This window comes from Toxotes jaculatrix, chromosome 24 (genome assembly GCF_017976425.1).
Source record: "Toxotes jaculatrix isolate fToxJac2 chromosome 24, fToxJac2.pri, whole genome shotgun sequence".
Taxonomy (NCBI): domain Eukaryota; kingdom Metazoa; phylum Chordata; class Actinopteri; family Toxotidae; genus Toxotes; species Toxotes jaculatrix.
The window spans coordinates 9,248,722-9,266,811 of NC_054417.1; the positions used below are offsets into that span (position 1 = coordinate 9,248,722).

At 42.1% G+C, this 18,090-nt stretch overlaps 1 protein-coding gene across 1 annotated transcript in view; it reads left to right on the forward strand.

The window, feature by feature from the left end:
- The window catches only part of zranb3 (zinc finger, RAN-binding domain containing 3), a 70,066-nt gene that overhangs the window by 9,828 nt on the left and 42,148 nt on the right, over positions 1-18,090 (forward strand). Inside the window, 8 exon segments of the mRNA XM_041032806.1 lie at positions 3,064-3,149; positions 4,502-4,673; positions 7,793-7,909; positions 11,536-11,655; positions 14,624-14,743; positions 15,381-15,560; positions 15,647-15,787; positions 16,862-17,213. Coding sequence (XP_040888740.1) covers positions 3,064-3,149; positions 4,502-4,673; positions 7,793-7,909; positions 11,536-11,655; positions 14,624-14,743; positions 15,381-15,560; positions 15,647-15,787; positions 16,862-17,213 — 1,288 coding nt within the window.

Genomic DNA, 18,090 nt, shown 5'->3' on the forward strand with positions numbered 1-18,090 from the left:
GTGCAGGTGGATCGCCATGGTAACTTGCTCCAGAGCAGGTAATACTCAGATTCAACATTCAAAAAGCCAATTAACTCTCTCCGGCATCACTTATCCTCAAGGATCCTGTGGACTTATTTCAATAACCTTTGTTGCAAAAACTTCATTTACAAAGCCCGATATGAACAGACACTGCACCGCAATAAATGAGACAAGTAATAAAAAGAAGCACACAGGGGGAGAAACTATTGAATTTAGAGACAATAAGAAGGGCTCTTCACAGGACAACAGTGTTGGGAGAGCAGCCGAGCCGTTCCCCTCTCCATAATGATTTATTATATCATTCTTATATATGTTATATTGAAGCTGTAGATTGCAGGCGCATTCCATCACTGCAGCTGCAGAAGGTGAAGTGGACTTTGTGAATAGAAAATCTTTTCACTTTCTCCATGTGAAGACACAATACAGTGTCAATAACAATACAGCACAGTATCAATCAAGTGCTGTATGTCCACTGTATCCTAATGATGGGGCACTGATACAACTTTGTGCATAGGCATTTACATTGTCTCTACATTTCCTCCATTCAGCCTCAGGTGCCGCATAACTTTTGACTTTTATGAATTATATATTAGAATAGAAAAAATAAAGTTGATTAGAAGATTAGTCTTGAAATAAATATTCATGATTTAAAAAAGCAACTATCAGTGTTAAAGTTCACGAAAGCATCCTTGGGTATTATTTATTAAGAGTTCAGCTGTCAAAAAAAATCAGCTAATCTGCCTCATCTGGACTGTGTGGGTGTGACAAATGTTGACCGGCCTTGTTTTTTCATACTGTCAGCAAATTGCATGGAGAGCAATAGTAAAATCATTACTTTCTATCTTCCTTACCCTGATTGAGCAACTAATACCTCGTTTGATTTTTAAAAAAGGCTCAGAAATGTTGTAGACCAGCCTGGCACTGTAGGTTTTGTGCAAACTTTACTGAGACAGGATGAAATTGTGTATTTGTTTGGGACTATTTTAAGATCAGGATCTTGTAATTAACTGTGAGATCTTGAAGAATAGAAATAGTTATTCATGAAATATTAAAATCAATGACCGGGGGGCTACTGTAGGATAGCAACCTTTGGCGTGATGTGATCAGATTGCGTCCCGGTTGTGTAAAGACACTTACTGGGGAAAAGGTGTTGGTTAAAACTCTGTGCTGATAACCAGCTGCGTAACTACTTTTCAGGCCTGACATCATAGGTTTTGACTGGGATGTCTGTGTTAAAGACTATGTTAAAGTATCTCTGTGACACAGGACTCAGATCTTGCTGTCATCTCGCTGCTACGTTGCTGTGAGGAAAACTTAATTATTGCCTAGGCTGGATCACGATAATTAACTGATGAAACTGAGGCAGCTAATTAATTCCAAAATGAAGTGAAGTTACTACTTGTAAGAAATCTCAAGAAGGTGTGTCACGGAGAAGGTGTGTGTGTGTGTGTGTGTGTGTGCGCTATATATTGCACATATGTGTGTGTGATACATGCCATCCTGTCCTTGCCACTGCCTGCCTGCAGTGGTGAGGTTAGTTTTTAGATATCTTTTTGCCTCTCTCTCTCTGCCACTAGAATCTGAAACTGAATATAACATTTTATCATCCGCAGCATAAACCTGATAAGCCCTGTCCCTGCCTCTGTGCCAGTCTCCTCACTGCCATCATTACTCACTGTGGCTCTGACATCGAGTTAGCACACAGCTCAGGGCATGCTGCACTGTTCATGATGTGCCCTCATTCCACCCACCTATTATATCAACAGTGTGAGGGGGGAAAATGCAAAGCTCCTGTTGAACAAGCGCTGAATTTAGAATAGCGCTCTCACTGTGGCTGCTTATTCAGATCGCCTTGCTGATGATTACCTGTCATTACTTCAGAAATTGCTGCAAATACAGAAAATTGACAGGGATGTGGTGTGTACACACTTTCTGGGAGCTTTGTTGCAACCTGCGATGCATACACAGTCTTTACCTACTTAATGTATGAAAAGGCTTTTTTCACAATGCCATATGTCCACTGATGACAGAAAGCAGGTGCTTGCAATTTATCAAGTGATGATAAGATCTTGTGAGGATTCATAATTTTGGTGTCAGCAGTCAGTATTTAGCAGCAGTCGTTGATATTCTCTGTTCGTATTTCATTTAATTTTCAAATCAGTTTCGCTTTCTCTGCCTAGTCTGACTGCACCACGGTTTGACCTGGTTAATTGGCGCTGACACAAATTACCACACAGTTGCACAGGACTGGCAAACTAGGCGAAGGACAACAGGACCTTGAATAAATTGCACACAAGATGCACTTCATGACAGTAGACTAATCGTGAGAACAGGTAAGGTCTGTGTCTCAAGCCAAAAAAAGGGTTTGAGTTATAGTGTTCTTTCAGCTTTCAAAAACTGAAAGTTGAGAAGTTGCGGGAACTAAAACAGTATGCAGTCTTCATGATGTACTTCTAAAGTCTGCCAGATTTGTCAAGGAGATTTTTAAAATGTATATGACATAATAGAAAAATAACTTTTTTTTTAAAGGAATATTTTCTTTCTGGCTCAGAATAAGATGAGGTGATTGGTGCTGCTGTTACGACTGAATCCTGTGTCTACAGAAAGTGAAGGGGTGACCAAAGGTCGTGAAATTAGTCCATAGTTGAACCATGACTGCATCAGTTATGTGGAGTTAATGGTATTTTGAGGAAGCTTGTTTCTTTGTTTAACCTTTGTGAGTAGCAGAAGTATAAATGACTCATAAACAACTCGCAAACTGGCTCAGTAATTCCTGTTACACAATGTCTGTCTCAAGTTGACTAACAATTGCTAACAATAGTGAGTATAACCTGCAAGTCAGATCAGGTGAGGCTGTTGCACCAAATACTGAGTGTGCTGAACTGAGAGGGGGGGCTACGTAACTTTTGCTAAATTAGTCAGTCTCTCTTTCCCCTTACAGCCACATGCATTCACACATACACACACCCTGTGTTGTGTGGTTTAGTACTTGTAAGAAGAACTGTGGTTAAGATCTGTTTCTCTGTCTGTGTTTTTGCACAGCTGTTCACACAGATTGATGCCCTCTATCCAAAGAGGTTTGGAACCTGGACTGAATTCGCCGTGAAATTCTGCAATGCCCATTACAGGTGACCTTTCAACACAGACTGACATGCACCTTGTACAAATGTTTAACAACATTGCTCTTCTTTACATGCACTCTATCTTCTCATTTCATTCATATTTTATATTTCAGAAATAAACACACCATAGTCTCAAAGTATTCCTCAGGGTCCTTGTTTAGCTTGTCAGTCTACAAGGTAGTAACCATGTATTATGTGTAAATTCTCTTTTCTTTTTCCTCTTTTCTTAGTTGCTTTCCCTATTTGTTTTTCCTTTTCTTTTTTAAATTTTCCAAAATTTCAAACTAGTCCTTTAAGTGTAATTCCTCAGTTTGGTCTTCCCTAGTATGTATATAGTTTCAATGAATCTCACCAACCATTTAATTTTCACTCTTTTTAAGTGTCTGCTGGGGTAAGTCAGGCTGTACCTGAATCTGGAGTTGAGGGTTTGTTGTCAGAGCCAGGCTGCAACTTAAGCCAAGCGTTAAATGCCAACTGGCTGCTAGTTGCCAGTGACGATCAGTTACATGTGTGAACAAACACATCAAATGCATTGTTTTGGATGTCCATCAAAGTCAGTCGCTCGGTCGGGGATGGGCCCAACGCCATTTATGATAACACTTTGTATATAATAGCACTTAGTGTGGCTGGGGAATGCCGTTCAGAGCCACACACACACACACACACATTCACAGAAAACGCAGAGAGGTGCACGAGGCGGTTTCATGTGAGCAAAGTGTTCCTATTGCATTCCCTTTAAAACAGTGAAGTTACTGTGGTAGCAGCCCGGGAGACAGAAAAGCAGGTGGACAGTTGCTGGTTCAAATCCCCACACAAGGCATCAACATTATTTTAGGAGGAGTGAGTCAGTTCCTCTTCCCTCAGCAACAACGAGTTTGAATACCGAAGTGTGAAACAGCAAATTTTGGCAGTGCCTTGTTAACTTCGTCCGCACTTCCAGCCAATATGGCAGATAACCAGCCTTTGTATGTAGGGCCAGTTCTATTCTAAAAATCCATTTGGCTGATAAATTGTGAAAGTTGCCGGTGAGTTTTGGGATGAACCTGCTGCCGTGGCCATTAGACAAAATAGTTTCCTGCTCTGCAAATTGCCCTTAAGCAAAAAACTGATCCTCCAACTGCTCCAGCAGAGCTGCTCAGTGGTAAAAGCTGTTGTAGTGCTGGGCAGCTCCCAGGTGGGAATGTTTAAATGTGTTTAACTATTCCTTCAGGGCAGTGCTGTAAATAAGTATGTTTTCTTCGGAAGTTTCTCTCAGTGAGAAATGTAAGGAAAAAAAACAACACACACACACACACACACACACACAAATGCATCAGCAGGCCCAGCTTTAGCTTCACCTCTCATTCAATATCTCACAGGTACTTTGGGTGTCATAGGGTCTGGGATTGTCGTGGTGCGTCCAACCTGACGGAGCTGCACCAGCAGCTGAGCCAGATCATGATCCGTCGTCTCAAGGCCAATGTGCTCAGTCAGCTGCCCCCCAAAATCCGCCAGCGTATCGCCTTCGACCTGCCCAAGAAGGCTGCAAAGGTACTTGTTAGGTGATGCTGAGGGGATGTTTTTCTCTTGGCATTTGCTTGTTATGCTCATTAATATATGTCTCCAGAATTTCAAACGGGGACCAGACTTATTACTTCTAAATGACCAATTTAGAGTCACATTGTGATTAAACGTGAAACTACAGATTCACACTGTTTGCCAAAATGAAATTCTCTTATCTCCAGGTTGGTACATTCCTCAACACACACAGAGAATATGAGAGAGATTTTAGGATAAGAACAAGAAAATGTTCTTGCGTGTGCCCCCTTTCTCTTTTTTCAGCTATATTTTATAGCATAAATGAATCATCCCTTTGTTTTTCTCTTTCGGCGTCACAGACCGGTCATCCCGCTAAACATGAACCTGATGCCTGCCGCTCACTCATCCATCCGTTCATTTATGATGCGTGATGCTTCCATTCGGACCTAACTGTCTGTAAAACTGCCTTTTGCTGCTTTAAAATTAACTCTACTTTCAATGAAACGAAGATACACTGAGATCTGTGTATATATGAGGTGTGCGCGTGTGCAAGTGCGCGTGTTGTCTTTCCACCACTGTAAAAAGGATACCAGGGTATTTGTAGAGTAAATGTCATGTTTCGTGTGTAGGTGTTCGCATCTCTTTTAGCCTCCCCAAAGTTATGGTTGCAGTTCCTGCCTCCCACGCCACATTGGATGCGTGGGAATGTACACGTGAATGCTAATGTGGCTTTGACCTGGCCTGCGTGCCTGTCAGTGTGTCTCCTCCTCTCTCTGCATTGGGTCACTGGTGTCAAAGCTACGAAGGGTTAGATTCCCATTGGGTGCAACAATACACACAGAAATATCCACTAAGAAGCCTTTGTTATATTTTGTATTATATCAGCAGTAGTGGAAAAGCACCGGAGAAGCTCTTTCAGCATTAATTATGCTCCCAGCTACCATCCCAGGAATAACACAACAATAAGGAAGTTGCTCGGGAAAGTGATGATGCAGGATTTTACCCCAATCTCCCTAAATGTTAAGTGACGCTTTAATTGGGGGCTAAATATGGTCAGTGTTTCTACATAGTGGCACCAATTAGGCCACCGCACGTACGTGTAGAACTGCTGGAAAAGTTCATGTCATGTCTTGTAGTTGTTCTCGCCTTGCTCTCTTATCTCAAGCTGGCTGAAACAGCAGCTTCCATGCGTGATATCCTTAGAGGAATGAGCTTGGAGATCATTTGTCTTTTGCGAAAACAAAAAAAAACCCCAAAAAACCCCAAAAACACGACGGCACAAAAGCTATTCTGCTTTACAGTTTAGGTTTTTTTTTTGTTCATGAGATGAATCTGTGAGTTTTATTTATATAGTTTTTAAATATGAATTTGTCCTCTGAGAAGAATAGACAGACATTTCATCCACACAGCTAAGTGGACTGGTTGTGAGATGAAAAAGGGAGGTATGAGGCGGCCAGTCACCCAAATCCACAACCACTGCGCCTCCTAAAAGCACAAAAGCAGGGAAATATGAACAATATAAAAATAAAAGACTGGGTGGACATTATTTTCCTCTAAACAAACTGTGACGATATAAACTGTATAACAGGACCACTCACCAGTTCATTCCTCCTATTTCATTTTACTCCCTAATGACGGCTTTTATCTTCCACAGCCAGACACTTTTTATGCCCCTCCTGCCCTTTACATTTTCAGCCTTGGCCTTTTGTTAGTGTTAGTCTAGTGAATATCATCAAGGGTGGAGTGTTTAGCCACTCAGGTTTTTTTTCCAGCAGATTATAAAGAAATGCTGGAATGTAAAATTTTTAATTAGAAAAAAAAAAAAACAACATTGAGAGACAGTCGTAGCAGTTTCTGCAGGTGCTGCTCAGTGAAACATCTGAGGGAAAACATAAAGGAAATGCAGCTTTGTGCTTCTCCGATATGATACTATTTATTCATTCTACCGTCCTTGACTTTGACGAGGTTTGAATCTATTGAAATGCTAATTATTGCACTTTTTCATTGTACCAGTGTCGAGCTCAGGCAAAACGCAGTACTGAAACTTGTTCTCTGAGGAAGCCTCCATTATATGTGTGTGAGCTCTCATTAATAAGGCTTCTCTCCCGTTCTCACCCTGTTTTCTTCCCCTCCGACCCCCTTCACACTCACCCGCCGTGATGTGTGTGTATGTGCTTAATCACGCGCAGCCACCTCTTCATTCAGCTTGCCATATGGTTCACAGTTTTTTTCAGCTGATGTGTAGTGCTGTAAGAAAGTGCTCATTCCTGTGGAAACTTTACACGTTTTGTCATCTTGCAGCCTGAATTCAGACAGATTAAACTGAGAGTTGTTAACAATAGGCGCAAAATAACCTTTAATGACAAAGTGGTTTAAAGTTAGACAATTTAAAAAAGTCAAGGGGGTTCAGCACTCTTATGAAGCACTTGAAATTAAATATATGCTGGAGTTATTGTACGAAAATTGAATCAAACGTACGACACGCTGCTTTTCTTGTCAGAGTTCTACATAATATGTTGCATTGTAGTACAAAAAAATGAAAAAAAAAGTGCAGACCCCTGCAGCTATTTGACTAAGTTCTGTATGAGTCCTGTTTTTATGATAAACAGGGCTAACCTACATGTTGACAACAAATGCGCGGCCTCTCTGCGTGTCTTGTTTATGAGCGGAGTAGCATATGCTGCTCTTCACCAGCAGCCTCTCCAACTGCGATCCTCTCTCCGCTCTCCACTCCCACCTTAAATACTTCTCGCCAATCACCTTGAGAGCACGCGAGCCGTTTTTGATTTATTGCACCGGCCTGGCTGCTTCTCCATCTTCGACCCCAGCTTGTCACAAGCCGGCTATAATTGGGAGACGCTCATGACCCACCTAACACAGCAGCCCAGTCAGAGGGGGTGGCATCCTTGGGAATTCTCCCTCTCCCTCTCTCTCTCTCTCTCTCACTCTCTCTCCCTTTTTTTCTTCCTCTCTTTTTCTTTCTCTTCCAGGAAAAGTAGGACACCCAGCAGCACCATTAATTGTTTTGCCCTTTATATCTCAAAAACAGAAGCGAACAAGAGAGAGAGAGAAGGGTGGATGAAGAAATAAAGGACGCAGCCTCACTGTCTTTGCACTCTCCTTGCTTGCAGAAGGCCTCAGCCAGCTTAGCCAAATGGGAGCGTCTGATGAAGGGACGGGGGTCAAACAGGCCCACTGAGGTCTTGGAGCTGGTCGCACAGATGTACCAGGAAACAGCTATAGCCAAGGTAATGGGAGAAAAGGTGGTGGTAGAGTATATCTTTAGTCCAACCTATGTCATTATGCCATACAATAGATCTGGTGTCAAAATTGGCTTTTTTAAAAATGAATATATATTTGTGGTCCATTTTTCAAAGATCTTCAGTAGGAGCCCATGGGTTTGGGGCTGTGTGCCACAGACAGGGGAGAAAAATCAAGAAAGTATTGAGGCATTGTTAGTGTTGGGCTTTTCATGGATTTTGCTGACAATAAGAAAAACAGAGAACAACATCAGCCCTCTCCTTTATACATCATAGTAGTTTAATGCCCAGATGCAGAGAGTGATATTTCATCTCAGGGCATTTGTATTTAATGCACTCAGACCTTTATTGGCGGTAAGCTGCAGTCAACATCTAACATGAGCTGCTTTCACCACTAGCTCTGCTCTCAGTTTTATTATTATCTAACCGGCAGTAAAAAAGTTAACTTTTGCAGCAGCTCAGACAGAGCAGCATTGGATTCAGTTAAAGTGTGGATGATCATTAAAAACTGAATGAATCAGATTCATGGAGGAACAATAAACGGGTTAGCCAGATTCATTCAGACAAGAAGAAGACATGTGAATCCTTGTCTTTTTTTGTCTGCAGCCCAGTATTTCCTGGAGCTCCATGCATATTGGACAGTACAGGTTGTCCAATATGCATGGACAGGTTACCTGCTTCCCCAGTATTACTCATGGTTTATGAAAGTTAAATTAGCTTACAGGGAATATGGCAACAGCCGTGAATCTATATGTTTTACAGTTTTAATAATATTTGTGTTAAAAGTATTTGTAGTCCCTGTGTAGCTTTCCAAAGATAGACAAACTGAGAAAACAGGCATCATTACATCATTAGCGCCATATTGACATGAAGTCAACAAAACAGCAGATACTTTCCTAGAATGATGGAAATGTGGCATGTGGTTAAGATTCCAAAGATATTTAACCTCTGTAACTCCTCTGAAAGCTGACAGCTAAAAAAAAAACAAAAAACAAACTACATATATATAATCCAGAACAGTTTAAATAGCTTAAAATTGGCTAAGGAACGTAATTTGAGCGCTTGGCCGACCACTCAGTGAGATCTCATGGGAAAGCATTGCCATGGTAACAGAGCCTAATGGTCGCCAGTGAAAGCACTTAGACAAAGTAGAGAGTTATAACTGAGGTATTATTTAGTTGTGTCCAGCCTGGCATGATTACACCTTATCTCAAAGTTACACACCGCACTAAAATAGCATCTCTGTGATGTTGTTGCCATGGAAACTCAGTCGGCTCTCAGTTTGAAGTGACATTTTTTTTTTAATGAGAGAGAAATAAGCAATGTGGGAAGGTGGCTGGATGCATACAGTATGAGGAAGGTTGGGGTCAGAGCAACTGGTGATGAGAACCTAACAAGCATTTATATTTCCTGTTCCTCAGTGGAAACATTTTTAACATAGTAATATAGTTTTAAACCTCTCATCAGTTCCCAGCCTCTGTAATCCTCATGCGAAGAAAGAGGCACTTCCTCAGTGTCTTAGATTTGTAGTTGAGTAAACATTTCCACCAAATATAGTATCTGTTTCCAATCATCTGCCATGTTCGAGGGCTGGCATTCCTCTCAATTAGCCTGACGCCCTCAGCCATGAGGAGCGCGGCCCCAAGGTCAACGAAGACCGGAGATAACCACAGAATGCAATCATCGACATGCTTCTTGCTCAGCCTGCCTCCAAGCTTGGATCTTTTTTGCGCTTGGCATTGTTTGCTGATTGGATTTCTGCTCAGTTTAGCCTAACACTGGACCTCCTTTCATTACAAAGCCCCCCCCCTCGCCCACCTACCTCCTCGCCCACCTCAAAGCCGATACTTCTGGCCCAGTCTCATTTCCTCTCCTATCGGTTTTTAGAGTCAGACACACTTTCTCTACTTCAGAAAAAAAAGATGCGTTCTCTCTTCTTTTTTTGGATCATCGGGAGGGGTGGGATGGTGTGATAGATTCACACATCTATGTCACTCTGACGAGCATCACGGCCCCTGCCTGCCTGCCAGTCTGCCTGGCGACGGAGCTGCCAAACGCCTTTGGGGTATTTTTATTGCTTTACCCGCCAAGCATCTGCTCCCAATTACCCAGAGAGGACAGCTCTAAAGCTGGACTTTAAAGCAAGCTAACGGGCCGCTTCAGACAGCCGAGAAGTTTGTGCACTAATTAAACTCAGCGGAAGGAAGCCGGCGAAGCCAAGCCGTCAGTAATGAGGACCCCCCAGATCAGAACAGGGTCGGCAGGCCTGGCGGAGAGATTCATTATCAGGCGCATCGGCTAATTATCAGCAAGGCAAAGCAGAGGTTCTCCCACCAGAGCAGGTGTGATGGCTGCAGAGGTTGTCAGTTGCAGGAGGTGCGGAGATTATAGGGGTGGGATTCACACCATGGAGAAAGGCCTGTCTCCAAAACCGTCTAGTAAGGGCTCTGTTTGACTCAAATCAAACCTCAGTATTTCTCACTAGTTGGTGCTATTCTTGGCAGCTTTTTGGCCTGGGGCTCTGAAATGAGCCGAGCCCGGATGCTCAATGACACGCTCATACAGCACATCGACTCCAGCTTTGCAGAAGGTAGCGGGAACGGCCACAGCCATCACAGTGTGATCGCTGGGCAGCAGCGCACGGTGAAATGATAGATACGGATACCTGCAGGGTACAGTTAACTCACTCGCACTTCTGCTGCTTTCTTTTTTAGATTGTTAGCTTCACACTGTCAATCAAGGTCGGAGGCTTCAGCAGAAACCAGCAAGATGCTGTTAAATTTGGACTGTGATGTTTTTAAGGCTTTGTTACCACATGACTTCATAAATAAAACAAGACTAACAGGTAAAAAGAAAACAAAAAATGTCAGGCATGAATAAAAACAGGGTTATGTAAGGAAAAAAAAAAACAAGCAAATAACTCCAGAGTAAAATAGTTGAGAAACTGAACTTTTACTTAGTGTATTAACTGTCACTTTGACAGGTAACCAGCCTAATATATTTGTTTTTGGGGGAAAAAATCTAAAAAGGTTCTGAGTGCAGTCACATAAAGTGTTGAACATTTTAATTTACTTAGTTTGTCAGTCCACTACAACATCAGCCCAGTAAAACAGATTGTTATCCTGATAGCTACATTAAATATATTTAATTCTGGTTTATAAAAAAACAGTCCTTCAGTTACATTTGAAAAGGTGCTTTATCTTTATGAAGCTGTTGTACATTGTGACATTTGTCTGGTTTGCAGTGGATCAAAAGGTGAATTTTCTTGTATCTTTTGTCACCAGCCCCCCCCTCCAAAAAAAAAAAAAAAAAAAACAACAGGGAGCACACACCAATCATATCTCCGAGTTGTGAGTTATTGATTTGCTCTCACTATCTGTGAGCTGACAAATGCGCCCCAGTCGCTCTGTGTGCTCTCTCCTTTTAAAGTCTGGATCCCTGGCATTCAATAGAGAATCGATCACACAGAAAGGATGCCGTGGTGATTAATTGACTTCTTCACTGATCTAGCCGATTCCTCTGTGTGTGGTCGAGCAGTGAAGTGATGGATTCAGTAGCTCTCTTTCATCTGTGTCTATTTCTGTTTCTCTGTGTGTGTGTGTGTCTGTGGTCAGGTGGGAGCTGTGAAGGACTACATTAAGGCGATGCTGGAGGCAGAGCAGCTGAAGTTCCTGGTGTTCGCCCACCACCACACCATGCTGCAGGCCTGCACCGAGGCCGTCATCGAGGCCAAGGTAACCTCAGGCAGTTCGCAGGCAACTGGATTTTCTTAAAATGTGTTCGAGCGGTGGTAGCACCTGAAAGGAAGTGCTTAGGAAGGATTTAGGGTTCCAAACAGACTACTGTCATTTTTTAAAATGAGAGTAATTCAGTTGCCCTTATCACAGACACTGACTCTAAAATCATTGGTCTCCCCAACCCCGATCTTTAGGATCTTAGTTAAAGCCATAACTATCAAGAGGTAGATAAAGGATACTAAAGCACATCTTTGCATCCCATCTTCCTTTGCAGCTCTGAACACAATACTGCACTGATTGCAGGGACACACTTATCTATTTATGGATGTATGTGTATATGTATGGATTTCCAAAGATGTTTCTATGTGAGTGGGTGTGTATATATATGTACAGATATATCTATATTTCCGATACATGGACAGTTAGTCTATTTCACTGCAGAAACATAACACGTACCCATCATCACGGGTTCCTGGAAATAAATTTGGTGATACTAAATCCAAGTTCCAGGTATTTGCAGGGGTCCTGTTGTCACTGGTGATTGGTCAAGCAAACGTTATACGTTTTAATTTGTCAGCACAGTCCAAAACCAGCTTCCTGTGCACGAAGCTTCTATATCACAACGCTCCTCAAAGTTTTGATCTGGTTTCCTAAGTCCTCGTAGAGGTCTTTTAAAAAGACCTAGGATGTGTGTTAGCCTTGTGCTATTAATCACTGTGCGACAAGAGGGAGCACTGTTTTTATATGGTTGATATTTCAGCTTGGCACAAATGTTCACTTCCGTCATTTCCATTTAAGATTTGAAAGTTTTTTTCCAGCCACAGAGACCTGAATTACCCATTAACAGTAACCTGGAAACACTAAATGTGCAGAATTTATCCATATTTCACTCCACCTTTCTGGCTAACCAGAGGTAATTGGCCCCATACTTACATTTTATTCCTTCATCCATAGTCCCGCTGTGTTTATAAGTCAGATCCCTTCCATATCCATGATTAACTTAGACAGTGTACAGAGCTCTAGGCTCAGAGGTTGGGCTTGTGCTTCAGCAGGGGATATACAGCAGATGTTAGAAGTCCTGGATTATTTGAGCCTTCCGCTTATATGCTAAATTCAGGTGTACAGTGTAATGCAGGTATAGTATTTAGATAATTAACATATTAGAATTTTGAAACACAGTAAAACAGAACATAAGTTATCTATTAATTACCATCTAAGAGTGTTACATTTTCTCTCATTCTTAAAGAAAACTCTTCTTTTTCTCTAAAGTAAACTTTACTTCCACAACTAATCTCCCAAGGCGTATTTCACAAGTCATCACAAGCAAACGATATCTTTTAGCTCGGTGCCGGCAACCTGTGAAAGAGTTCAAGTGTGTGTCTGCGTATATGCGCGTGCTTGTGTGTGTGTGTGTCGCAGGGGTCGAGGAGGTGTTGACTGAATGTAATGCTGCGGTACGACGTGTGATAACACATTCCTCCGTGAGACGCTCATTCTCTGGTGCGTTCGCACTCACCAATTAACAGAGATGGGCTAAAAAAAGGAACGACAGGCAAAGTGCTGTGATGAGAAGCTCGGCAGAGACGAGCGACTCTGCTCCAATCACATGACGTTATCACTGATTTTATGTTCCGCACATTCCCATTTCTCGCTGGCGTCAAACTGGTTTTATAAAGTTGTAAATATTTTAAACTGGTAAATGTGGTGCACTGAATGCAAGAGGCAAACAGCTCTGTTGAAACAGCAGGTTGATTTGAGAATGTTTTTATGACCTTGAGATGTTGTTTAACCCGCCTGGTTCTCTGTGAGCATATTTATCTGACCTTTATTTTTGCAGGAAAAGTCAAACAGACCTCTGTGTTCTTTCCCAGCGAGAATCTCCTCCATGCTCACGCAGTTACAGTTACATTCACATGTGGGAGCTGCACAGTATGAACACACTCTCCTACTGACAGCCACTGAGCAGCTCCACGGGACCGGTGGACCAAAATCAAAAGAGTGCAGTGGCCACAGAGTGCATTAGCAGCTCAGCGAATGTCAAGTTCAGGTTTTAATGAACGTGCAGCCACTGCTCTCTTTGTTTAGTGTTACAAAATGTTACAAAATATTGTGTTATTAATACTGCTCTCATTTTCTTTCAAAGAAGCTATTTTATGTTGTGTTTCCTATTGTGCGTTTATTCTCGCGTCTGTCATTGGAAAATCGACAGAATAGAAAACAGGATAATGAAACGCTCCTCTCCCTTAATGCTCCAGCACAAATGTGCACCAGCTTTTTAAAGGCAGACAATAGTATCCCTTGCAAATTGTGTGAACCTTTAGTGAACTAAATGGAATGTGCAAACAACCACGCTTACATTATCTCCTACAATTATTAGCATGATCCTTCCCCAATATGCATTTGCATAAAGGAGAGAGGTTCACTTCAGATGACAGCCTGGCTACATATCCAGGCCAGTGCACGTCTCTATTAGTCACAAAGGACTTTGTTGATCTGGCCTTGAAAATTGGAATTATGGCGAGTCTCTGTCACTTTTCACTTCCTCTAGAAAAGTTGAATTCACAACCAGTGGAACGGCTGCTTCCTCAATTCAACACACTCAGCACTTTTGCAGCTTCAGCCTTACTTGGTCTGATGTTAATGTTAGCCAATGTTAACAAACTTTAGACAGATATTATAACTGACTTGCTGACTTCATGACTTTTATGCATCTATTGTGCTGCCTTTACATTATACTTTGTCACAGACATTTCCATGGTTTGATCACAAAGTAAAACACGAAGTAAACTTTGTGGCGTTTGGTGCTCAGCAGGTAGGATACAGTGTGTTTTTCACTGGCGATAGCTGCCTGCTGCTGCTCGCACATGGCAGTCATCACTGTCTGGATTAGCACTTCCCTGCTGTCAGCTATTGTGAACTGAGCTTTCCCTCTGAAAATTAAATATTCTTGTCTCTGTTCTGTCAGGCCAGTTATATCCGTATCGACGGAAAGGTCCCGCCCTCCGAAAGAATCCAGCTGGTGCATAAGTTTCAGAGTGACCCGAAAATCCGAGTGGCCGTTCTCAGCATTCAGGCTGCTGGTCAGGTATTTACACACATGCATAAAAGTAACTAGCTGTAACCATTGTAAACAAAATCTGCAATTCAGATGACTTGGAGGTCACAAATCACACTCTGCGTCCTAAAATAGTCATTGAAAGATAATTGTATTTCATCAACAAGAATGTTTAATAAAGTTACCCCAAATACTGTACTTAATAAATGCTGTCCTCTTTCGGTGGGCCTCAGCTGTCACTAGTCAAGGGAAGGGAAATGAATAAGCACTGTAGTACTACAGTGCAACAATTAATAGGCTAAATATAGTCATTTGGTTTGTATTAGCAATAATGACATCTGTTATTGGTTGTAGTGAATCACAATCAGGGTTTGTCCAAATAGAAATAAGTGCTGAAAATGTTTTACTCTTAATAGCAAACTTAATAAACTCACTGACATCAGTTATTCCAAGGGACCCAATATTGTGCATTCCAGTCAAAGGAGGTAGATGCTCGAAGCACTTACACGGCAATTTAATGTTCATCTAATGTTCTGTTATTGAATAGGATTTCACCAAATTAAATTTCATTGGAAATGGTTGGAGTGTTCCATTTGTGGTGGTTGAATGAGGTATTTTTGTTCTGATTGGGTTATTATTTGTCTGTCCCTGTGTGTGTCCTCTCCAGGGTTTGACCTTCACCGCTGCCAGCCATGTGGTCTTTGCCGAGCTCTACTGGAACCCCGGTCATATCAAGCAGGCGGAAGATAGAGCCCACCGCATCGGGCAAACTTCCTCCATTAACGTGCACTACCTCATTGCCAATGGCACCTTTGATGCTGTCATGTGGTCCATGATCAACAAGAAGGTAACATGGGTAACATGTAACAACATGATTAAAAAAAAACAAAACAAAACACTGTAGTGTAGAACTGAATGTCCGCTGTCCTTCAGGTAAGAGTGACCAACAGCACTCTGGATGGGAAGAAGGAATACCTGAAGGCAGACGAGGACGACGAGGACAAGTGGATGTTCCTCAACTTTGCCAGCGCGTGGACACCAAGTGAGATGGTGGTGCCACCGGACGGCAACACAGTAAGTGGGGAATGCAGTACTCATGTGAGTCATCACAGACACCAGTAGATAACCACTGTTTAATTTGTCCAGAAAAAGGACGTCACTTAGTCAACATATAACGTCATCACTGAATTCATCACTAACACAAAAATGAAAGTTCTTGCATCATTGTTTAAGTTAAGACACAGATTTCTAAGGAATTTTATCAGTGTGACAGAGGAAACTAAAATTGTTTCTAAAATGTAAATCTCCACCAACTTTTGGACTTACACTAAACAGAAACTGTTTGCATTGTGCAGCCCAACGTGTCTCTGCCACAATATCCTCAGACGCAGCGTGTTGTCTCTCTCTGTGTCTCCCTCTGTCTCCTCCTCGTCCTCTCATCTAACTAAAACCTACAGTATACAATACTTTGACATCTTCGCCTCCGAATGAGTGGCCCATTGTTTCTTTCTAACGTCTGCCTGCTCCATATTCAATAACTGTGGAACCTGCAGTACCTAACACTTAGTTTTGCCTTCTGTGGTGTAAATGTGTTTGAGAGATGATGGGGAGGAAATGCATCTTTAAACTAAATTTGACAATGTGCAATAAGTTGCACAATAGATTGAGGCTGAACTGAACTATCTGAATCTGAATATTCACCTGTTGTCAGTTCATGTGGCTTTATGACTGAAATATAAAACACAACTGTGAGTCGTACAGAGCTCGAAAAGCACTTCAGTTCATTTTGGTCTCTTAAACAAAGTGCATCTGGACTGTTATTTACTGACTTTGATGGCATCAGGAGAAAAGTTAGTCTTAGAAAGTTTTGTGTGTTTAAAACACACTTACAGGTTGCATGACACTTAATGTGCAGTAGATTACAGCGGGAATCTGGCCTGTTGAAAGAGCTGTGCAGAGCTGCAATTGCAGTTGGGTGGTTTTCAGATTTCTCTTCTGTGTTACCAGGATACAACATGGCAGCAGGTAAAATTATTGCCTTCTGTCAATGGTAACAAGGGAGATTTGTGTCATCCATGTTGTGCTGCTCTACCGGTGGATTGAAACCTATTATGCATGTAGTAAATCTTAACTGTGTGCTATAGAGAGTAAAACTAACTTGAGCTTGAATCTTTTTTTCTTTTCTTTTCTTTTTCCTTCTTCTCCCCGCGCTCCGGCAACAAGAAGAAGAAGAAGAGGAAGAGAACAGAAGATGAAGGAACAGATCCCCCCATCTCCTCAGAGCTGACTGCTGCTCCAGCTGGCAGTGGAACAAAAAGAGAGAAGAGGAGAGAAAAGTCCTGCACCCAAACCTCCACCTCACCCGGCCAGGACATCTCCCCCCAGCTGAAGTGGCTGCGGGGAAGGTCAGGGGCTGGGAGGACCGGCTCTGGCTCTCAGGTCACCTCCATGGTCCCACGGAAGTCAAAACTCATTCATTGGACTTCTGCTGCCATGTCAGGTACGATTATGAAACAAGGAACAAATAATAACGAATCATCTCATCTATCCTCTCCTAACGTGTGTGTGTGTCTGTCCGTGTGTTCCTCTATTTTTTTTTCTTTTTTATTAATTCATTTCACTGATTGCAAACCAAACTGGATTCCATTAAGAAAAAGACAATAATTCCATCATCTCTTGTCTGAAATGAATCACCTGAAGCTGAAATCCATTCACTGCTTTATTTTCCCTCCCGTCAATATCAATCGTAGCAGTCTGTTGACTTTTGAACAGCATTACAGATTTCACCAGATGGAGATGCATGATAGCGAAAGATGGAGGCAGGCTTGCCACAGTCTAAAATAGCTCTGTTAGGAGAATATTGTCTGTCTCTCTCTCTCTCTCTCTCTGCAGATGACAAGGACACAGTATAATTCTCACCTGTCAAGCTGAGAGAGAGAGAGAGAGAAAACAGGCGCCTACTATTGCTGCAAACGTCTTGCACAAAGTTGGGAAAAGTTGAACTGGCTCTAGCTGATATCTCTGACAGCCTATGATTGTATCTTGCAAAAGAGAGGGGAGGGAAGTCGTTATGACCTGGCAGGCTGCAGGTCCACGCTCTTTAAATGTCTGAGATGCATCAGATCGGCTCAGAGATGACGTGAAAAAAATATCCTAAAATTCCGATGCAGTTTCAGCAGCAGTAATGTTTAGGCAGAATTAGTTTTAGTGCTTCTTTTAATGCAGGATGTTCCACAGAATTTTATGGTTGTATTGATATTCACGGCCCTGTAATTTAAAGCCAGACAAACCTACATAGCTTCACACTTGGATGAAACTTGGCTCCTGTTGTTACATCTTATCCATTTTATCCGACACAGACTTCCACTGATAATCGG